The sequence below is a fragment of the Vipera ursinii genome (assembly GCF_947247035.1).
Source record: "Vipera ursinii genome assembly, chromosome: 1".
NCBI classification, from domain to species: Eukaryota; Metazoa; Chordata; class Lepidosauria; order Squamata; family Viperidae; genus Vipera; species Vipera ursinii.
The window spans coordinates 151,020,328-151,037,709 of record NC_139512.1 but is presented as its reverse complement, the minus strand read 5'-3'; the positions used below and the strand labels follow the sequence as shown (position 1 = coordinate 151,037,709).

The following is a 17,382-nucleotide window of genomic DNA, read 5'->3' as shown; positions in this document are numbered from 1 at the left end:
ACAACTGTGCTGATTCACTTAACAACCGTGGTAAGAATGGTCTTAAAATGGAACAAAGCTAACTTAACAACTGGCTTGCTTAGCAACAGAAATATTGGGCTCAGCTGTGGCCATAAGTCAAGGACCACCTGTAGGTAGTTTTCCATTTGCCTGATCGATGCAAAGGAGTAGCACCTGGTCTAATTTTTTATTCTAGTCCCCTTATTCAGCTGCCGCAACAGCTGTACTGTTTGTGAGCCTTGATTAATATGGAGTAACTGTACTTTCCTGCAGCCAATTCTTTCAGATGATTTCTATGATAAATGAGTATAACGCTGAAAGTTACGGAGATCAAAGTCACTTCCTTGCATGGAAATGTGTACAGATTTCACCCTTCACAATCATTGTCCATTAATTATCTAATGTATTTTCATAGAATCTGAGAGCTGCAAAAGACCACAAAGCCTCCTTGCACAGTGCAGGATCCAGTACAGCATCTCTAACAGATGACCTTACAATTCCATTAGAAGACCTCAAGTGAAGGAGAACTAACCATGTCTTGTGACACTCCACTGTCTGACAGCTCCTACTGTCAGGAAGGGTTTCTTGATGTCTAGTCTGATTCAGTTTTCTGTAGTTTAAACCCTTTGTTCTGATCCAGTCCTCTGGGACAAAAGAGAATAAGTTCATTCCCACTTCACATATTTGAATAGCAATTATATTTCTCCATCCTCATCTTTTCTGTAAACATATCCAGATCCTTTCACTGTTCCAATAGAACTTGGTTTCCAGACCCTTCCCCAACTTGGTAGCTCTTACTGTAATTCGTTACAATCCTTTTAGAAATGGGTGCTCTAAATTGGATACACTATCATAAATACTGACCAAACCAGAGTGGACTGGAACAATTGCTTTATATGCTCCTGTTAATGCACCCTAATAGAGCTTTTTTCATACCTGCATCATACCTTTAGCTTAGGTCAACAAGGATACCCAGATCTTTTATAGTATACAAAACCAGCTCCCATCTTACACTTATGGCTTATATTTTTTAAATGTACAAATGCAGAAATTTACACTTCTGTACGTTTTATTTCTTTTCCGTTATATACAGTACATACATATCACCCTGGTGCTCAAATGTGGCTGGAACCTTTTGAATCTCTTTTTTCCACCTAAAGTATTAACTACTGTTCCCAGCTTTTTATCCTCTGTATATTATTTAAGTGTCTTTAAGTGTCTTCTTCTCTGTATATTATTTAAGTGTCTTTAAGTGTCTTCTCAACTCACTCATCCAAGTTATTGATAAAAAGTGTTGAATAGCACAGAATCTAGTGGCACTCCACTCAGTACTTCCCTCTAAGCCAGGGGTCTTCAAATTTGGCCCTTTTATGACTTGTGGACTTCAACTCCCAGAATTCCTCAGCCAGGCACGCTGGCTGAGGAATTCTTGGAGTTGGAAGTCCACAAGTCATAAAAGGGCTACATTTGAAGACTCATGGCTTATATGGTCCATGCTGGCTGAGGAATTCTGGGAGTTGAAGTCCACAAGTCATAAAAGGGCCAAGTTTGAAGACCCCTGCCTTAGTGGTATAACAATGACCTGCTAAGGTTCCTGTTCCTTTCTGAGAAAAGATAAATGCAACATCGGACTTAAAAAAGCTCTGCCTTCTCTACATCATCCATTACTAATGGAGCCTTGGTGGAGCAGTGGGCTAATGCCTCCTTAAGTAACACCAGCTGCCTGCAATTAGTGCAGGTTCGCATCCCACCAGGCTCAAGGTTGACTCAGCCTTCCATCCTTCCGAGGTAGGTAAAATGAGGACCCAGACTGTTGGGGGCAATTAAGCTGACTTTGTAATAATGCCACTTGGGGGGGGCATATACATAGAATGAAGGCTATTGCTAAGCACATTGGTTTGTGCTTAAATTGTAAGCCGCCCTGAGTCTTCGGAGAAGGGCGGGATATAAATGGGACTAAAATAAATAAAATAAAAAAATTTTTTCATAACAATAGATCTACAATCTCTTTGGCCTTCCTCCTATTTCTAATGTAGCTTTTTGTTGTTTTGGGATCTCTTATAAGCCTCAGCACTTTCTAAGTTCAGCCTTTCTAAATTTGTTCCAACAACCTCTGGAAAATGAAGTCCTTAAAAGCTCTTTCCTAGCTGGTCCTGGTTCTGAGATGCAAATGCAAGGCTTACTATAGAATTAGCAACCTTATTGCACCATGAAGATCTAGCCAGACGTGCTCACTGGGGGAGTTGGAGTTAATCACAGTTGCTGGTTCTGATATAAGACTGCATCAGAGGTTAATTTGACTATTAAATGTGCTTTGGGGATTTTTTTTAATGGTCACGTTTTCCCTGGATTTTTAATTGAAGTGATGTTCAAACATTCAAGATTTCATAAGGCCTTTCCTTTTATTGTAATTAACACCGTAGCAATCAATTTTATCTAGCAAAAGTTTGCAGGTGGAAGTTTTTTCCTATCACTGTAGTGCAAGCTTTTGATCCTATAGAACACGGGTGTCAAACTCGCCACGTCACGTGACATGTCGCGACGTATCGCGACTCTGCATTGCTGGGAATGGGGTGGGGTGTGGCTTCGGTATGATGAAACTGGCCGGCGGGCCAGCAGTTCGACACCCCTGCTGTAGAACTTTTCCAGTTCCTGTCTCTCCCTGCCCTTCCTAGCTCAAGCTAACTGTGTATGTTCTTTATAACTATTAATGCATATTTCATGTTTTTGTTTGCTTTCCTATTTTTCTTCTTATTTTCAGCATACTGGTATCAGATGATATTGCCTCCTAATTTCGATGAGTCAAAAAGGTATCCCTTGCTCATTGATGTGTAAGTCAAACTACCTTTTTACCTTTATTTATGCTCATGTTACCCGTGACGTTTATTGTTATGTATTACCTGCCTAATGCTCCGTGGGTGCTGTGCAAAGGTTTAAAAAGCAAGACAGGTTTAGCCAAACTGGTTTACTCGGGCCTCGGTTCTGAGTGCTACAGATTGTCCCCCTGAGAACCAGCTTGGATGCAGACAGTTCAGGGAGATGCAAGCCATCATTCAGCGGGCTGATGGCCCGTTTCTTCCACCCAAGAAGGCATTGTTGCTAATAAATTGCTGTTGAGGAAGAGGAGGAACTTATTGGCATCTGGTTGCATATTCTCTCAGAGGGCTGTGATGGAGTCATCAGATAAATGCAAGCAACAGCTTTGCACTAGTAAGATTAGAAGAAAAAGAGCTGGCAGTATAACAACAAAAAAGATTTCTAAGCAATTTCATTGACAAACATTTAAGACTTTAAGGTGCTTCAGGACACATTGCCTTTACCAGAAGAGTCTGATTTGGCTGCAGATTATCATGATGACAATTAATTTATGAGATAGAAAAGAGTTATCAGAAATAGGATGATCAGATGTAGGTTATAAAAAGCCAAACCATTGTTAAAGATCAGCAGAGTTTTCTGTGTTTCACTGGTGCCATCTAATGGTTGTTCAGAAACTGCACTGGTCATTAAGGCTGCCCTGATCTGAACAAGTCACAATGACGTCAAAAGGCAAACCTCACTGTTACATATATGCATCAGGCACAAATGCATAAGCTTTAGTAATTGCATCATGCCACATATTTTGACAATCCCTCAAAAGTCTTGCCTTCATTGTCTTCAAATTGTTCCAACCAATGAGATACGGATAGTCCTCACTTAATGACCACCACTGAGACTAGAATTTCCATCATCAGTTGTTGCAGTCATTAAGCAGAACACCGTGAGACCTGACTTGATTTTATGACCGTTTTTATGACAGTCATAAAGTGAAACATCATTAAGTGAATCATGCGGTCATTAAATACATTCATTCCCCCAAATGGGCTTTTTTTTCCCCCTGGAAACCAGGAATTTTTGAAAAAAAGGCACAAATCACAATCGTGAGACAGCAGGATGCTGCAACCGGTCTTGAGCAAGACCCGCAGGATTGTCTGGGATGCTATACAATAGATCCTCTTCATTCATGTGTGTGTGTGTGTGTGTGTGTGCGTGTGTGTGTGTGTGTGTGTTGTGAATGTGTATGGGTAGTATATGCTTCCTTTTGAGAGCAGGCAACAGAATTTCATTTTTAATGCGGGCCACTGTGTTTACAGTAAAAAACAACGATAAAGGTTACGTATCTTATCTATCTTTCTGTTACATCTCGACTTACGTAGCTGAGAACTATTTAAATAAATCAGTATATAAATCAGGTTAGGACTACTGTACAGTTTGCAGTTAAATAAAAAAAATGGCCGAAGGATAGCTACTATTAGGAAAATGCGGATTAGACAATTGTACCATACATAAACCAGTTTTACTGTACACATACATGTACATTCTTTACTGAGCCTGACCCTGCAAATAAAATTTAAGAAATATAACAAAGAAGGCACATTTCCTGGATCCTGAACATATGTTGTTGATGCTATTCCTCCTTCACACTCCTCTGCACATATTAAAGGATTTGCATTAATTAGCCTCTTCCTGTAATCTGCAAATTATAGAAATTTGCTTTTTATAGTAAATAAAATGCAAATATTCTCTATTTGGTGAAAATTGATTGTGCAAGGAATGTAGCACACAGTAGTTGCAAGCATTTAATTTCTCTTTGTCCTATTCATATTTTAAACATAATGTTATATAATTATCATTGGAATTATTAATCGTTTCACTAATTAAAAATTTCAGTGAGCCATAATGATCAAAGACTTATTAAAATTCTGAACAGCAAAAGTGGATCTTGGTATGCTGTTTACATTTTTTGAAGATTAGCATTTGGATTTTAGAGTAGTATTCAGGGGAAACGGGAACATGGCCATGGTTCAGAGATTTATCTGTTTTCAATTAGGTACATTCTTCAGAAGATATATAATTAGCCTTCAGATCTATTGAAAAAAACCAGACCTCTTCATTTTTGCACTTGATCACTTTCTTAAAGAGTAAAGGTAAAGGTTCCCCCGTACATGCGTGCTAGTCGTTTCCGACTCTAGGGGCCGGTGCTCATCTCCGTTTCAAAGCCGAAGAGCCAGTGCTTGTCCGAGGACGTGTCCATGGTCATGTGGCCGGCATGACTAGATGCCAAAGGCTCACGGAACGCTGTTACCTTCCCACTGTAGTGGTCCCTATTTTTCTACTTGCATTTTTACGTGCTTTCGAACTGCTAGGTTGGCAGAAGCTGGGACGGGTAACAGCCGCTCACTCTGCTACGCGGCACTCGGGATTCGACCCGCCAAACTGCCGACCTTCTGATCGACAAGGTCAGCGTCCTAACCCACTGAGCCACCGCGTCCCTTTCTTGAAGAGTAGAGCACTAAAAAACATTGAAAGAGGAGCTTGCGGCTTTTGTTAACAGTAGTAAAGTAGGCATCCTCAAAGCATTAAAGCAGCTGCATCTTTCAGAAGGGCAACTGCCTTGAAGGCTGTCCCTAGCGTTTGTACATTAACTGTATATGTAGGTACAGATTCTTTGTTGCACGAGTACATGCACCACCAAGGACAGGCTTTGAAGCATCCATACAAGCCTTCTACAGGACACAGCTGCTTTAATACTTCGAAAAGGATGCTATGCCTCCTCATTCCGAACAAGCTTTTCTGATCTGAGTCACAGAGCTGCCGTACCCGATCAACATTCTGTCTGGCATCAACCTAGGGACTTCCATTTGGGGAGATATAATTGGGGAGCTGATTTAAGAGTGTTTGCTCTTCATATATTCCAGCAATGTTAGTGTTGTCAAGTAAGAGTATCCAGTGAGGAACTGAGCAAGCGACTGTGTGGTCCATGGCTGTAAGTGCTGTAGGAGCCCCAGTAGCTATAGGCAAGAGCAGCACTCTCAAGCAGCACCTCAGAAGCCATTAATTATGTTTGCTGGGCTTTGAGGCAAGACCTGATTGGCATTTGAATGTTCTGGATAAGGCAGGAGTCTGTTAGCAAATGTCACAATGCCAATCAGTATTTGGAAAATGAATAATTGAGCATTCCATGCCTTCCATTATGGAAAAAAGGGAAAAGGTGTGAGATATTGAGACATTCCTGCAATGAAGCAAAAACAAATCCTTGCAGCTTAAACTCAGTGTTGCTGTATTTGCACAAAGGCCAAGGGTGATGGAATGAGAGTTGGAATGTAGAAAATATGGATTGAAACTTATCTCTATGGGCTGTCATTTAAATTGACAGGGCTTAGTCCTGAGCATTTAATGTTATTTGAGATTTCTTCCAGGAGCTTCATGCTTATCCTCAACTTTACAATAGATTAGATTAGATTAGATTGGTCCAAAGTTACTCATTGTGTTTAATGAGAGGTGGTGGTGGTGTTGCTGATTTCCTGTTGGATATGCTCTACGTCAGGGGTGTCAAACTCAATTTCATTGAGGGCCGCATCAGCATTGCGGTTGCCCACAAGGGGCCAGGTGGGTATGGCCAGGGTGGGCGTGGCCTACTGGGTGGGCATGGCTAGAGTGCGTATGGCCTACTGGGTGGGCGTGGCCAGCTCTACATCGTTCGCATCAAGGGTGCCTGTGGGGGCCTGGGCAGGAGTGGGACAGATCTGAGGGTCTCTGGCAGAAGGAGGGTCTCTGGGCCAGGACCAAGGCAGTGGGGGCCGTTCCCTCACTGTTTCCAGGATGGCTTCGCGGGCCACATGAAACCACTTCACGGGCCGGATCTGGCCCCTGGGCCTTGTGTTTGACATGTCTGCTCTACGTTAAACAAAGTTCCGCAGCAACCATAAAGGAAGGAAGTTTTTAAAAAACCCTCTTTATTTTACAAGACAATGATGGAAATAATTCAATGGAGAGTGTGAAACGGAAGTTAAGATACCATAGAGTTCTGATTATGCCAGAAAAAACATCATATGATTCAGTCTCATTCCGTATCATTTTGTGCTTCAGTTAAATTTTCTCTATCTAGAGCCGCCTTTGTTAATACCATTCTTATTAGAATGTATTAATTTTAACCTAAATTGCTTTCTATATTGAAGCTTTTGAATTTCCAGCCATATCTGTGTACAGTGAAATAAGCATCCAGTGCAGCTAATGCCAGACGAATAATAAGAAAATACAAAATCCAGCATACCATCAAGATACATTTGACGGGCCTGAATCTCAGTTTTATTATTACAGTGTTTGTGGCAAACTCAGATGAAGAGTAGGTTGCTGGACATTTTCTGTTCCAGCCAAAGTCCCTGTTTATATAAGAGTTTGGGAAATGCAGAACAAATAGAGCACAGCCTGGCTCAAGTCAGCCAACTTTCTTTCCACAGGTACGCCGGGCCTTGTAGTCAGAAAGCAGATGCCGCCTTCCGAATCAACTGGTCTACGTATCTGGCAAGCTCCGAAGGGATTATTGTGGCTAGCTTCGATGGGAGGGGAAGCGGCTTTCAAGGAGATAAAATTTTGCATGCGATATACCGAAGACTGGGAACCTATGAAGTTGAAGATCAGATCTCAGCAGCCAAGTATGTCTGTGCCTTATTGCCTTAGTTAGGATGGTTAACACCTTGACTGGATTTCTCTCAATGTTTCTCCTTCTTGATGAATTTTTTTAGACTTGGTTTTTCTTCATTTCTCATTTTTCTGTTCACTAACTTTTATCACCCCCCTCCTTATACTAATTTAAAGCTTGGTTGTTTTTTTTAAAGTTTCCAAACTTACAGTAAATCTTTTTTTTAACCTAATACACAGTTTTTGCAAACAGTTAACATATGACACAGTTAATTACTGTATTTGCACGATATAAACATTTTTGTGCAGGCCTTTCCTTAATGTTCCCTACTTTTTTTTTGATTGATGCATTGGACTGAAATTAATTTTGATGGGTAGTTGAGTTAAGATTCATATATCAGTTTGAAAATGAAAATTTGATTCACACAAATATGCTAATTTCTCTTCTATTTCTAACCCCAGTCGCCTTCTACCTGCTTCCTTTTGTTCTTTATTGGTACGCCAGTTATTTAAAAAAAGTGGAACAGGAAAAAAAACTTGTTTGGAATAAGTATTGAATATTAATATTTATGTATTACATTTTAATGCACGTATTCTCCAAGGAGCAGGGCGAAGGAGGTTGTTGTTGCAAAGAAGAATAAGATAACATTTTTCTGAGTATGTGAATTTTTCTGTTTTTTTTTTTCTTTTCTTAGGCTATTTTCTGAAATGAGCTTTGTTGATAAGGATAGAATAGCTATTTGGGGCTGGGTAAGTATTAAAGCTAATTGTTTTGTTCAGATTTAAATATTCTGCTGCTATTAAGAAAAGGTGTTTCACTTGAATACACATTGTGAGAAATTGCTGTTTGTGGAGACACAGCAGACATTTTTTTTACAAGATGCTCCTCTGTATTTTAGTTGGCCCTCTTTCTAAGTAGAGAAATGTTTCCATTCAAACCCTGAATTATTGCTTCCATTTATCTCTCCCCACTTCTTTATGCCATCTGATGGACTGCTCAGACACAGAAACTAGAGCAGCAGCTGGACCATGGCCTTGATCCAGCGAGACTCTTTTTCTGCATTCACATATTCTTTAGTGGCCACAATAACTATGTGTTTGGGTTCATACTTTGCATTAAGCCATGAGTTGCTTATCCAGAGTTTATTGAGTAAACCATACTTGGATAGGTTCATACACTACCTTAAGCCATAAAGCATAATGTGTGAACTTCAATTGCTTGTTCCCACAACAAAAGCCAAAATCAAGCAAGCTGCACTGTGTTTGTACACTGAATCTATCTATTTTATTTTTATTTTTTTATTTTAATTCCATTTATATCCCGCCCTTCTCCGAGGACTCAGGGCGGCTTACAAGCTTAGCAGTAGCCTTCATTCTATGTATATGCCTGCTTATTAGGGCTTTCACACACACCCCAAGCGGCATTATTACAAAGTCAGCTTAATTGCCCTCAACAATCTGGGTCCTCATTTTACCTACCTCGGAAGGATGGAAGGCTGAGTCAACCTTGAGCCTGGTGGGATGCAAACCTGCACTAATTGCAGGCAGCTGGTGTTACTTAAGGAGGCATTAGCCCACTGCTCCACCAAGGCTCTAATCTATGACTCTAGTCTGTCATGCTGCCCTCTTCGGTGTTTCTAGTGTAAGTTGTATAACTATATAAGGTTGCAGGAAATTACAACATTTAACTGTATTTCAAATTGATTGGGTCAACTTTCCACTTATTGTCATTATATTTTTGTGATATCAAGGGAATATTTTATGGTGCAAGGGAATGTCTCCTTGCACAAATACTCAAGTTCATCCTTGCAGTGGGAGAGCTATGTTAGTCTAGGGCCAGCTTAAAAAGGAGTTAAAAGCACCTTTTCCAATTAGATGATAGCTCTATTAGCCAGTCGCTATGCTGTAAGCTATGTTTAGCAGAGATGTTCAGCTGTTGGAATTAAACCAGCTATTCATGATACTCAACCACCCATCCAATGAGGTTAATAGACAAATTTATAAAGGCAGATCAGCTTCCAAGGAGGGCCTCTTAAAAAACAGACCACAAGAACGGAAAACAGAACAACAGAACTTCACTCATTGCTGCCTCCAGCTCGGAGCACAAACAACTCAAATGCATTATTAATATGCTGCAGCCCATACAGGACAATATTGTATTTTTTTCAGGCCCATATTTGCATACAAAAAAACCATCTAACCTGGAGCAGATTCTCACAAGCAACAAAAAAACAACAGGATAATGATGTGAACCATGTATTGCAACACGCCCAGATGTTTAGCTTATCCCCACATGTATACCAACAGCGCCATTGTGGGCCCCAACAAGTACACGCACACAATCAGAGATGCCTTCCTATGCTCTTCCTCTAATGTGATATGCACCAGCATCTGCCCCTTTGAACTCTACCTATGTAGGACAAAGTTTGCACACACACACACACACACACAGAGAGAGAGAGAGAGAGAGAGAGAGAGAGAGAGAGAGAGAGAGAGAGAGACAGAGAATATTCATAGACACAAGTTTGACATCAGGAGTCAGAACAAGGTCAAAATAATAGAGAGCACTTCAGCCTGCTAGGACATTGCAGACCTTAAAATGGCCATCTTGGAGCAAAAGCACTCTTAAGTGAAAGATTGCTGAACTCACATACATCAGATGTTTTCAGGCTATCTCAAAAGATCTCAGCAAACACAATGTTTTTTTATTAACACATTAAAAGTGTTAATTGATAGAATTATTACTTATAATCTGTCATATGTAACCTGTATCTGCAATAACCAACCTAAATTCCCCTGTCCCAGCCTCATCACAACTTAACTCCTACATCAGTTAGTTAGTTAGTTAGTTAGTTAAAACATTTATATAGCCACTCCTCATATAACCAACTCTGGGCAGCTACCAATCAAAGTTTTAGTTATGAAGAAGTGAACTGTTGCTGACAAAATATTTGCCTTTTAGTTAAAGTTGTTAATTAGAACAACTGATTCATGTTGCCCTGAGTCGCATGTCAAGTTGGCAGCTATATAATATGAAGGAGAGCATGTGACTATGTCTCATTCTGCCTAACCCAACCTAGATACGTCTCTTTTTGAAACTAAGACTAATGGGGCTCCCTTTGTATCCCTTTTTACAAAGGTACCATGCAAGTTTTACAAAGGGTTTCATTACCAAAAAAAGTGGTGTCAGAACAAGCCTTGCCTCATCGCTCAGCAAACTGACATCCAAGCAAAGCTATTCTTTAACACACACACACTTTGTGAGAAGAACATTGCATCCCTCTTGGTCTCTTTGAAATAATAATATTTCTTTTCTCTCAGTCTTATGGAGGTTATGTAACTTCCATGGTCCTCGGAGCTGGAAGTGGTGTGTTCAAGTGTGGAATAGCTGTGGCACCTGTCTCACGCTGGCAATATTATGGTATGTGTTTATTTCACAATAAAGTAAGAAGATCCTTTGTCAAGTAATACAAAAGCCATACTGGGAAATGGTATCAAGTATGAATAGTTGAGTACGTAATTCTCTCACATGAAAATACCATTTGGTCTGCCTTCCTGAACTCATGTGACGGATTACACATTGTCCCTGGATTAATATTTTTTTCCCCTACTGGAAACTTGGATTTGAAAAGAAGATAATTTGCTTAACCTTTAAATGGCACAAAATTACTTAATATTTGAAATTTTACTATAATGCAAATGTCTGCATTTGCATTCCTCAAAAGTGCCATGTGTTCCAAAGTGTGGAGGGATCATTTCTGAATGTCACAGAATTTGTTGGCACCACTACCAGCTTCCTTTATTACAATGAGCTCTGGAAAGAAGGGTCATAATTTTAATCATTTATTAGAATATTTACCAATGAAACGATAATGCTGATTGCCACTTAACATATATTAAAGTAGATATCAAACACTTAACCTTAGTTTGCTCGATGTTCTAAAATGTCCCCAAAGGGAATTTTGAACATGAAAGCTATATATTCCTGCCTCACATTTAATTCTAAGGATGAGTTCATTGAGCAAGTCCTGTGATGGCTTCCTGAGCTTCTGCTTTTCATTGGGACTATGAGAAAACATTATTTGGATAAATTTGCTGGAAGTCAGAAAGGATGACATTTAAGCCCCTCTTTTCATGCTTTTCTTTTGAATATCATTGCTGTTTAACGTCCTCTGACCTGCTTTCAACGGTTAGATTTTACTGTTTGTTTTTTGCAAAATAATTATGCAACAAAATTATTCACGGATTGCTCTCATTGCAAATGAGAGTGGTATCTCCAGACAAATCATAACTTGGTTCTATATTTTGAAATGTTACAGAAATCTGTTTATCAAGAGGCAATACTGTATATGATATGCCTATATAGACAGACAAAGTGTTGGGATGTTTTGTTTTTTTATATGCCATCTCTATCCCTCTTTTCATCAACAGCCCCAGAGGAGCAAATATGGTCCCTCTTCCATTTTTCCTTTTCAAGAAGCCTGAAAAGTAGCTAGATATTTGAAATAGCGTCATGCTGTCAGATTCCTGCTAATTTACCAGGATTTTCTCCAGCTCTTTTGTGGGGCATTTGTGTATTTTCTTGCTCTGGAGAAAGGAAAATCTCCTCCTTCCTATTAGTTGGTGGACTTGCTCCTACTGATGGAAGCATAAAGTTGGATCCCACCAATGAGTAGTCGACACTCTAAAAAGTTAAAAGGTAAAGGTTCCCCCGCACATGCGTGCTAGTCGTTTTCGACTCTAGGGGCCGGTGCTCATCTCCGTTCCAAAGCAGAAGAGCCAGCGCTTGTCCAAGGACGTCTCCATGGTCATGTGGCCAGCATGACTAGGCGCCAAAGGTGCACGGAACGCTGTTACCTTCCCACCGTAGTGGTCCCTATTTTTCTACTTGCATTTTTACGTGCTTTCGAACTGCTAGGTTGGCAGAAGCTGGGACAAGTAACAGGCGCTCACTCTGTTCAGCATCCTAACCCACTGAGCCACCACGTCCCTAGTCAAGACTCTACTGATGTACTATTTAAATTTAAATTTAAACCTGGGTCTAGTCACACATAAGTCTTAACCAAGGTTTCCCAAACTGTCAGTTGTACCTCTCTTGGGGAAGTGCAGATAGAGTCCAGGGAAGATGTGAAAATAAATCCACATTTCCCACCTTAATTATTACTTTAAACTAAAAATGGGTGAGGACTGACTAAGGGTCTGGGGAGATTGAAAAATCATCTAGTTTTTTTTTTATGGTTACTGATGAGGGTACCCTGGGGACAGCCAAAAACATAGCTACACATCACACACATTGCCAGATGCTCTTTGGGGATTCTTATTCTTATTATTATTTTTAAAAAATGCTTAAAATGAAATAATATGTTGAAGGGGGAAAAAATAAAAAAAAGTTTGATGGTTTGTTTTAATGACCCTAAAACAAATAGTCCTGTTTTCATAGCATCCTTAGTTTATTGCCATTCAGCCAGAGAAACAGACTTAGTAAAACTTCCATTTTCTTTCCAGTTGATCAGAGAATAATATTACTTTGGCATAAGGTTGCTGAGAATAATTAATAATGCTGTTGCTATGGACAACTGCATGCTGAATATTTAAAAATGTGATTCTTCAGTGCTTATTATTAAGAAAACAGTAAATTTGGGGGAAACTTAACACAACAAAGCACTCAGTATATTGGTAAATAGGGACTCAGTGGCTCAGTGGTTTAGGATGCTGAGCTTGTCGATCAGAAGGTCGGCAGTTTGGCGGGTCGTATCCTGAGTGCCACGTAGCAGAGTAAGCACCTGTTACTCGTCCCAGCTGCTGCCAACCTAGCATTTCGAAAGCAGGTAAAAATGCAAGTAGAAAAATAGGGCCCACTACAGTGGGAAGGTAACAGCGTTCCGTGTGCCTTTGGCGTCTAGTCATGCCGGCCACATGACCACGGAGACGTCCTCGGACAAGCGCTGGCTCTTCAGCTTTGAAACAGAGATGAGCACTGGCCCCTAGAGTCGGAAACGACTAGCACGCATGTGCGGGGGGAACTTTTACCTTTACCTGTATTGGTAAATAGATGCCATTGCACACTGGAGTTAAATAAGTAAGCATACCCTATAGATCTTGCACAATGCCTTCTTTCTGTGTTCTCCTTCATCCTAGATTCTATATATACTGAACGCTACATGGGTTTGCCTGAAAAAAATGATAACCTGGATTTCTATGAGGTAAGGAGATGTCTTCCATACTTACTGCACAAAAGGAAAGCAACAGTGCAAGCTGAATCTCACTCAACCTGATTTCCATTCACCTCTTCTTCCCTGCACTTCTACAGTCAATTTTGGATCACACTCACGCACACAAAGTCCTACAGAACATGTGGGGAATGTGAGAAGTAAGCTGTGATAGCAATCGCCCCCCCCCCTTTCGATCCTACTTATAAAGAAGTGGTTATATGGTAATTTATTTAGGACATCAGAAGCAATAGTTGTTCTAGGTGAAGAATACTCTAACAGTTTCGGTTGAGTGTTGCTAATATATTCCAGATGTTTCCTAAATTATTTACAGTGTTTTGCTATACTGTAGAGGTTAGGTGACTGCATTTGTTTGGAATATGGATTCCATCTGTTCCCTATTAGAATATAAATATTTATAAATATCTTTTGTGAAACTGTTTCTTATTAGGGAAATGAATTTGGTATGTTATTTGATATACCCTTGTGTAGAAATTTGGGTTCTTTAGACACTCTTGTCTACAGTCTCTGTGTTGCAATAATCTATTATAGACAACCATTAGGTGGCAGCAAATTGTACTTTGCAGTTTTTAATGTAATCTGAATATTTGCAGCCCAGAGATTATAAACCCTATTTAACATTATGTCACTTGGCACATTTATCACAAGAATGTGGTTGCATGGATCTGACCAGACACTCATGAAAACATCTTTTTCTTCCCTCTTTCTTAATCTGTGGCATTTCTCCACTGAAACAGATTTAGGCATTTGTTCTTTGGCTTTTGAAGTTTGCATTGAAATGGTGGTATAGTCTCCAGGAGCAGTGAAATATTAGCCTGAGATGTATCTCTGCTAACCTTGCTTTTAAGCACATCTTCTGTTATATCTCCTATTGCAGCGTCTGTACATGCCAGTGCATATCTGTACATTTTGCGCTCAAGTATGTTGTGTGCATGTTTCTGCTTCTTCCATATCACATTTATGATGCCCTTGCTCCAAAAAGTACTTTATAGTAAATTAGGATTCTAAGCATACTGTTTCTATTTTTCCATTACATCATAATAAAAATTCATGCACTCTGACATATCTACAGGGTTTGAACACTTGTTGAAGTATGCAAAAACTAAGCCCAAAGGAATGGAATGGATATTAGTTTTAGTTTAGTTTATTAATATTTCTATACCGCCCTTCTCCCGAAGGACTCAGGGCGGTTCACAGGGCAAGAATAAAATACAAAGTTACAAATATTAAAAGAAGATTAAATAGTTGCCCATTAAAACAATTAATACACTACATTTATAAAAAAACAAAAATACAGCAATAAAAATACAAAAATAAAAAACCCCACCAATCCCCCATCAGGCCAGGCCGGCTTGTGCAAACAAAAACGTCTTGAGATCGCGGCGAAAGGAGCACAGATCGGGCGCCATCCGGAGCTCTACCGGTAACTGATTCCATAGTTCCGGAGCGCCCACAGAGAAGGACCTCCCTGAGGAGGCCCTCTCTGTGGGAACGCACAGGGCGAAGGGAAGTTGATGCCGGCAGCAGGTGTTCCCTGAGGTACTCCGGACCCTTGCCATGTAGGGCTTTAAACACCAGTACTAGTACCTTGAATATTGAGGGTGTACATCTGATCAGGAGATCTAAAATGGGTGGAAGATATCTTGTTTTGAAACAGAAATAGATATGCAATTGAATTAACACACTGACCACATACATCACAAAATCCACTGTGGACAAAGGCAGAAATTTTTTGCTGAGACCTGTTATCCTATATCTGCTCCTCCAGTTGCTACTTGATGAAGAAGCAGCCATGTAACAAACGCTGCTACTGGGCATCTGCTGTTCAGGTTTAACGAGGGAACAGGGAAGAGTGAATTATGGAGAAAAGGCCTACATTTCTAATAAATAAAAGCCATAATCATGAAAATGAGAGCTTGACAACGAGATAATATGTGTTAGAACTTAAAAAAAAAACCTAAGATGGGCAGCCATACAAATCATTATCATAAATAAATCTGGATTTCTGAAATTTGAGAACTAGTTTGGTGTAGTTTTTAAGGCACTGAACTAGAAACATATGAGTTCTATTCCCACCTTTATTTTTATTTTATTTATTTTTATTTTAATTCCATTTATATCCCGCCCTTCTCCGAAGACTCAGGGCGGCTTTACAAACTTAGCAGTAGCCTTCATTCTATGTATATGCCTGCTTATTAGGGCTTTCACACACACCCCAAGCGGCATTATTACAAAGTCAGCTTAATTGCCCCCAACAGTCTGGGTCCTCATTTTACCTACCTCGGAAGGATGGAAGGCTGAGTCAACTTTGAGCCTGGTGGGATGCGAACCTGCACTAATTGCAGGCAGCTGGTGTTACTTAAGGAGGCATTAGCCCACTGCTCCACCAAGGCTTTAGCACAAAGCCAGCTGGAGACCTTGGGCCAGTGAATTTCTATTAGCCCTAGGACAGAGGTCCTGGCAAGCCACTTTAAAAACAAAACCTTGCCAGGAAAAGTGCCGAGACTTGTTTAGGCAATCACCAGGAGTCAAAAACTGACACAAAGATACACCCAACAAACAAACCCCAGCCCTTAAAAACCCAAATGGGCCAGTACACAAATCTATTAGATAAATAAATCTGGAGTTCTGCACAGTCACCTGTATTCATGTCCCAACTTCCAATACTGCTGCAACCTAGAAGAGCGCAGTCCCATTCATTCACTCCAGCCCACCTCACAAAATAGTGAAGGCAGAATGGGACCATCTCAGGCAGCCTGGATCTTGTTTGTGAGTGGGTCCAAATGAGTTAGCCAGTTTTCCCTTCAGACAGGAAATAAAACTGCCATTGTAATGTCATTATGCAGGGAGCATGGTGGCCTAGTGGTTTACAGTGCTGGATTTGTCAACTGGAAGGTTGGCCATTTGAGACCCAAGTACCGCAGAACAGGGGGAGCTCCCATTCCTGGCCCAACTCCTGCCCACGTAGCAGTTCAAAGGCATACCGCTGGGAGTAGATAAATAGGTACCACTTTGGGAAGTTAACAGTGTTCCATGAGCCTCAGCATATAGTCATGCTGGTCACATGACCACGGAAACATCTTTGGACAACGCTGGCTCCCTCAACTAGGAGCTGAGCACTGCCCCTTAGAGTCAGACACAACTGGACAGGGGAAAGCTTTAACTCTTTTTTAATGTCATTATAGAATTCTATAATCTGACTACTCTTGAAATACTGTGCACCTTTCTGGCTACCACCCCTCAGAAATAGTACTGTTTAAAAATCCTTCAAGTGTTGGAAATGCAAACAAAGACCAGGTACTTATTACCATATCTGGTGGACATGCCCTAAAACAAAAAGATTTTGGCTCAAAATACATTTATGGTTGGAGAAAATTACTAAAAAAAATAGACTTTAAGCCAGAATTATTCTTGTTAGGAATAATAGGAGCAAATTATGAGAAAGACTATATATATCTATCTATATCTATATCTATATCCATGTCTATATCTATATCTATCTGTCTATCTATCTATCTGTCTGTCTATCTATCTATCTATCTATCTATCTATCTATCATCTATCTATCTATCTATCTAATGGCAAAAAGTGAAGAAGAAGTAAAGAGCCTCTTGTTGCGGGTGAAGAAGGAGAGTGCAAAACTTGGGTTGAAACTTAACATTAAGAAAACCAAGATCATGGCATCTGGCCCTCT

The 17,382-nt window shown here is 40.2% G+C and overlaps 1 protein-coding gene and 1 long non-coding RNA gene across 3 annotated transcripts in view; one reads left to right on the top strand and one right to left on the bottom strand.

Moving 5' to 3' along the window:
- LOC310631816 overlaps positions 1 to 5,045 on the bottom strand; it is a 263,229-nt gene extending 258,184 nt beyond the window's left edge. The window contains exon 1 of the long non-coding RNA XR_014490721.1: positions 4,940 to 5,045. This is a non-coding gene — a long non-coding RNA (uncharacterized lncRNA). The remainder of the gene's footprint in view (positions 1 to 4,939) is intronic.
- The window catches only part of DPP4 (dipeptidyl peptidase 4), a 91,259-nt gene that overhangs the window by 56,516 nt on the left and 17,361 nt on the right, over positions 1 to 17,382 (top strand). For both annotated transcript variants that reach the window (XM_083348523.1, XM_083348524.1), the window contains exons 19-23: positions 2,762 to 2,831; positions 7,278 to 7,472; positions 8,154 to 8,208; positions 10,780 to 10,879; positions 13,597 to 13,661. In XM_083348523.1, the coding sequence (XP_083204649.1) occupies positions 2,762 to 2,831; positions 7,278 to 7,472; positions 8,154 to 8,208; positions 10,780 to 10,879; positions 13,597 to 13,661 (485 nt within the window). The remainder of the gene's footprint in view (positions 1 to 2,761; positions 2,832 to 7,277; positions 7,473 to 8,153; positions 8,209 to 10,779; positions 10,880 to 13,596; positions 13,662 to 17,382) is intronic.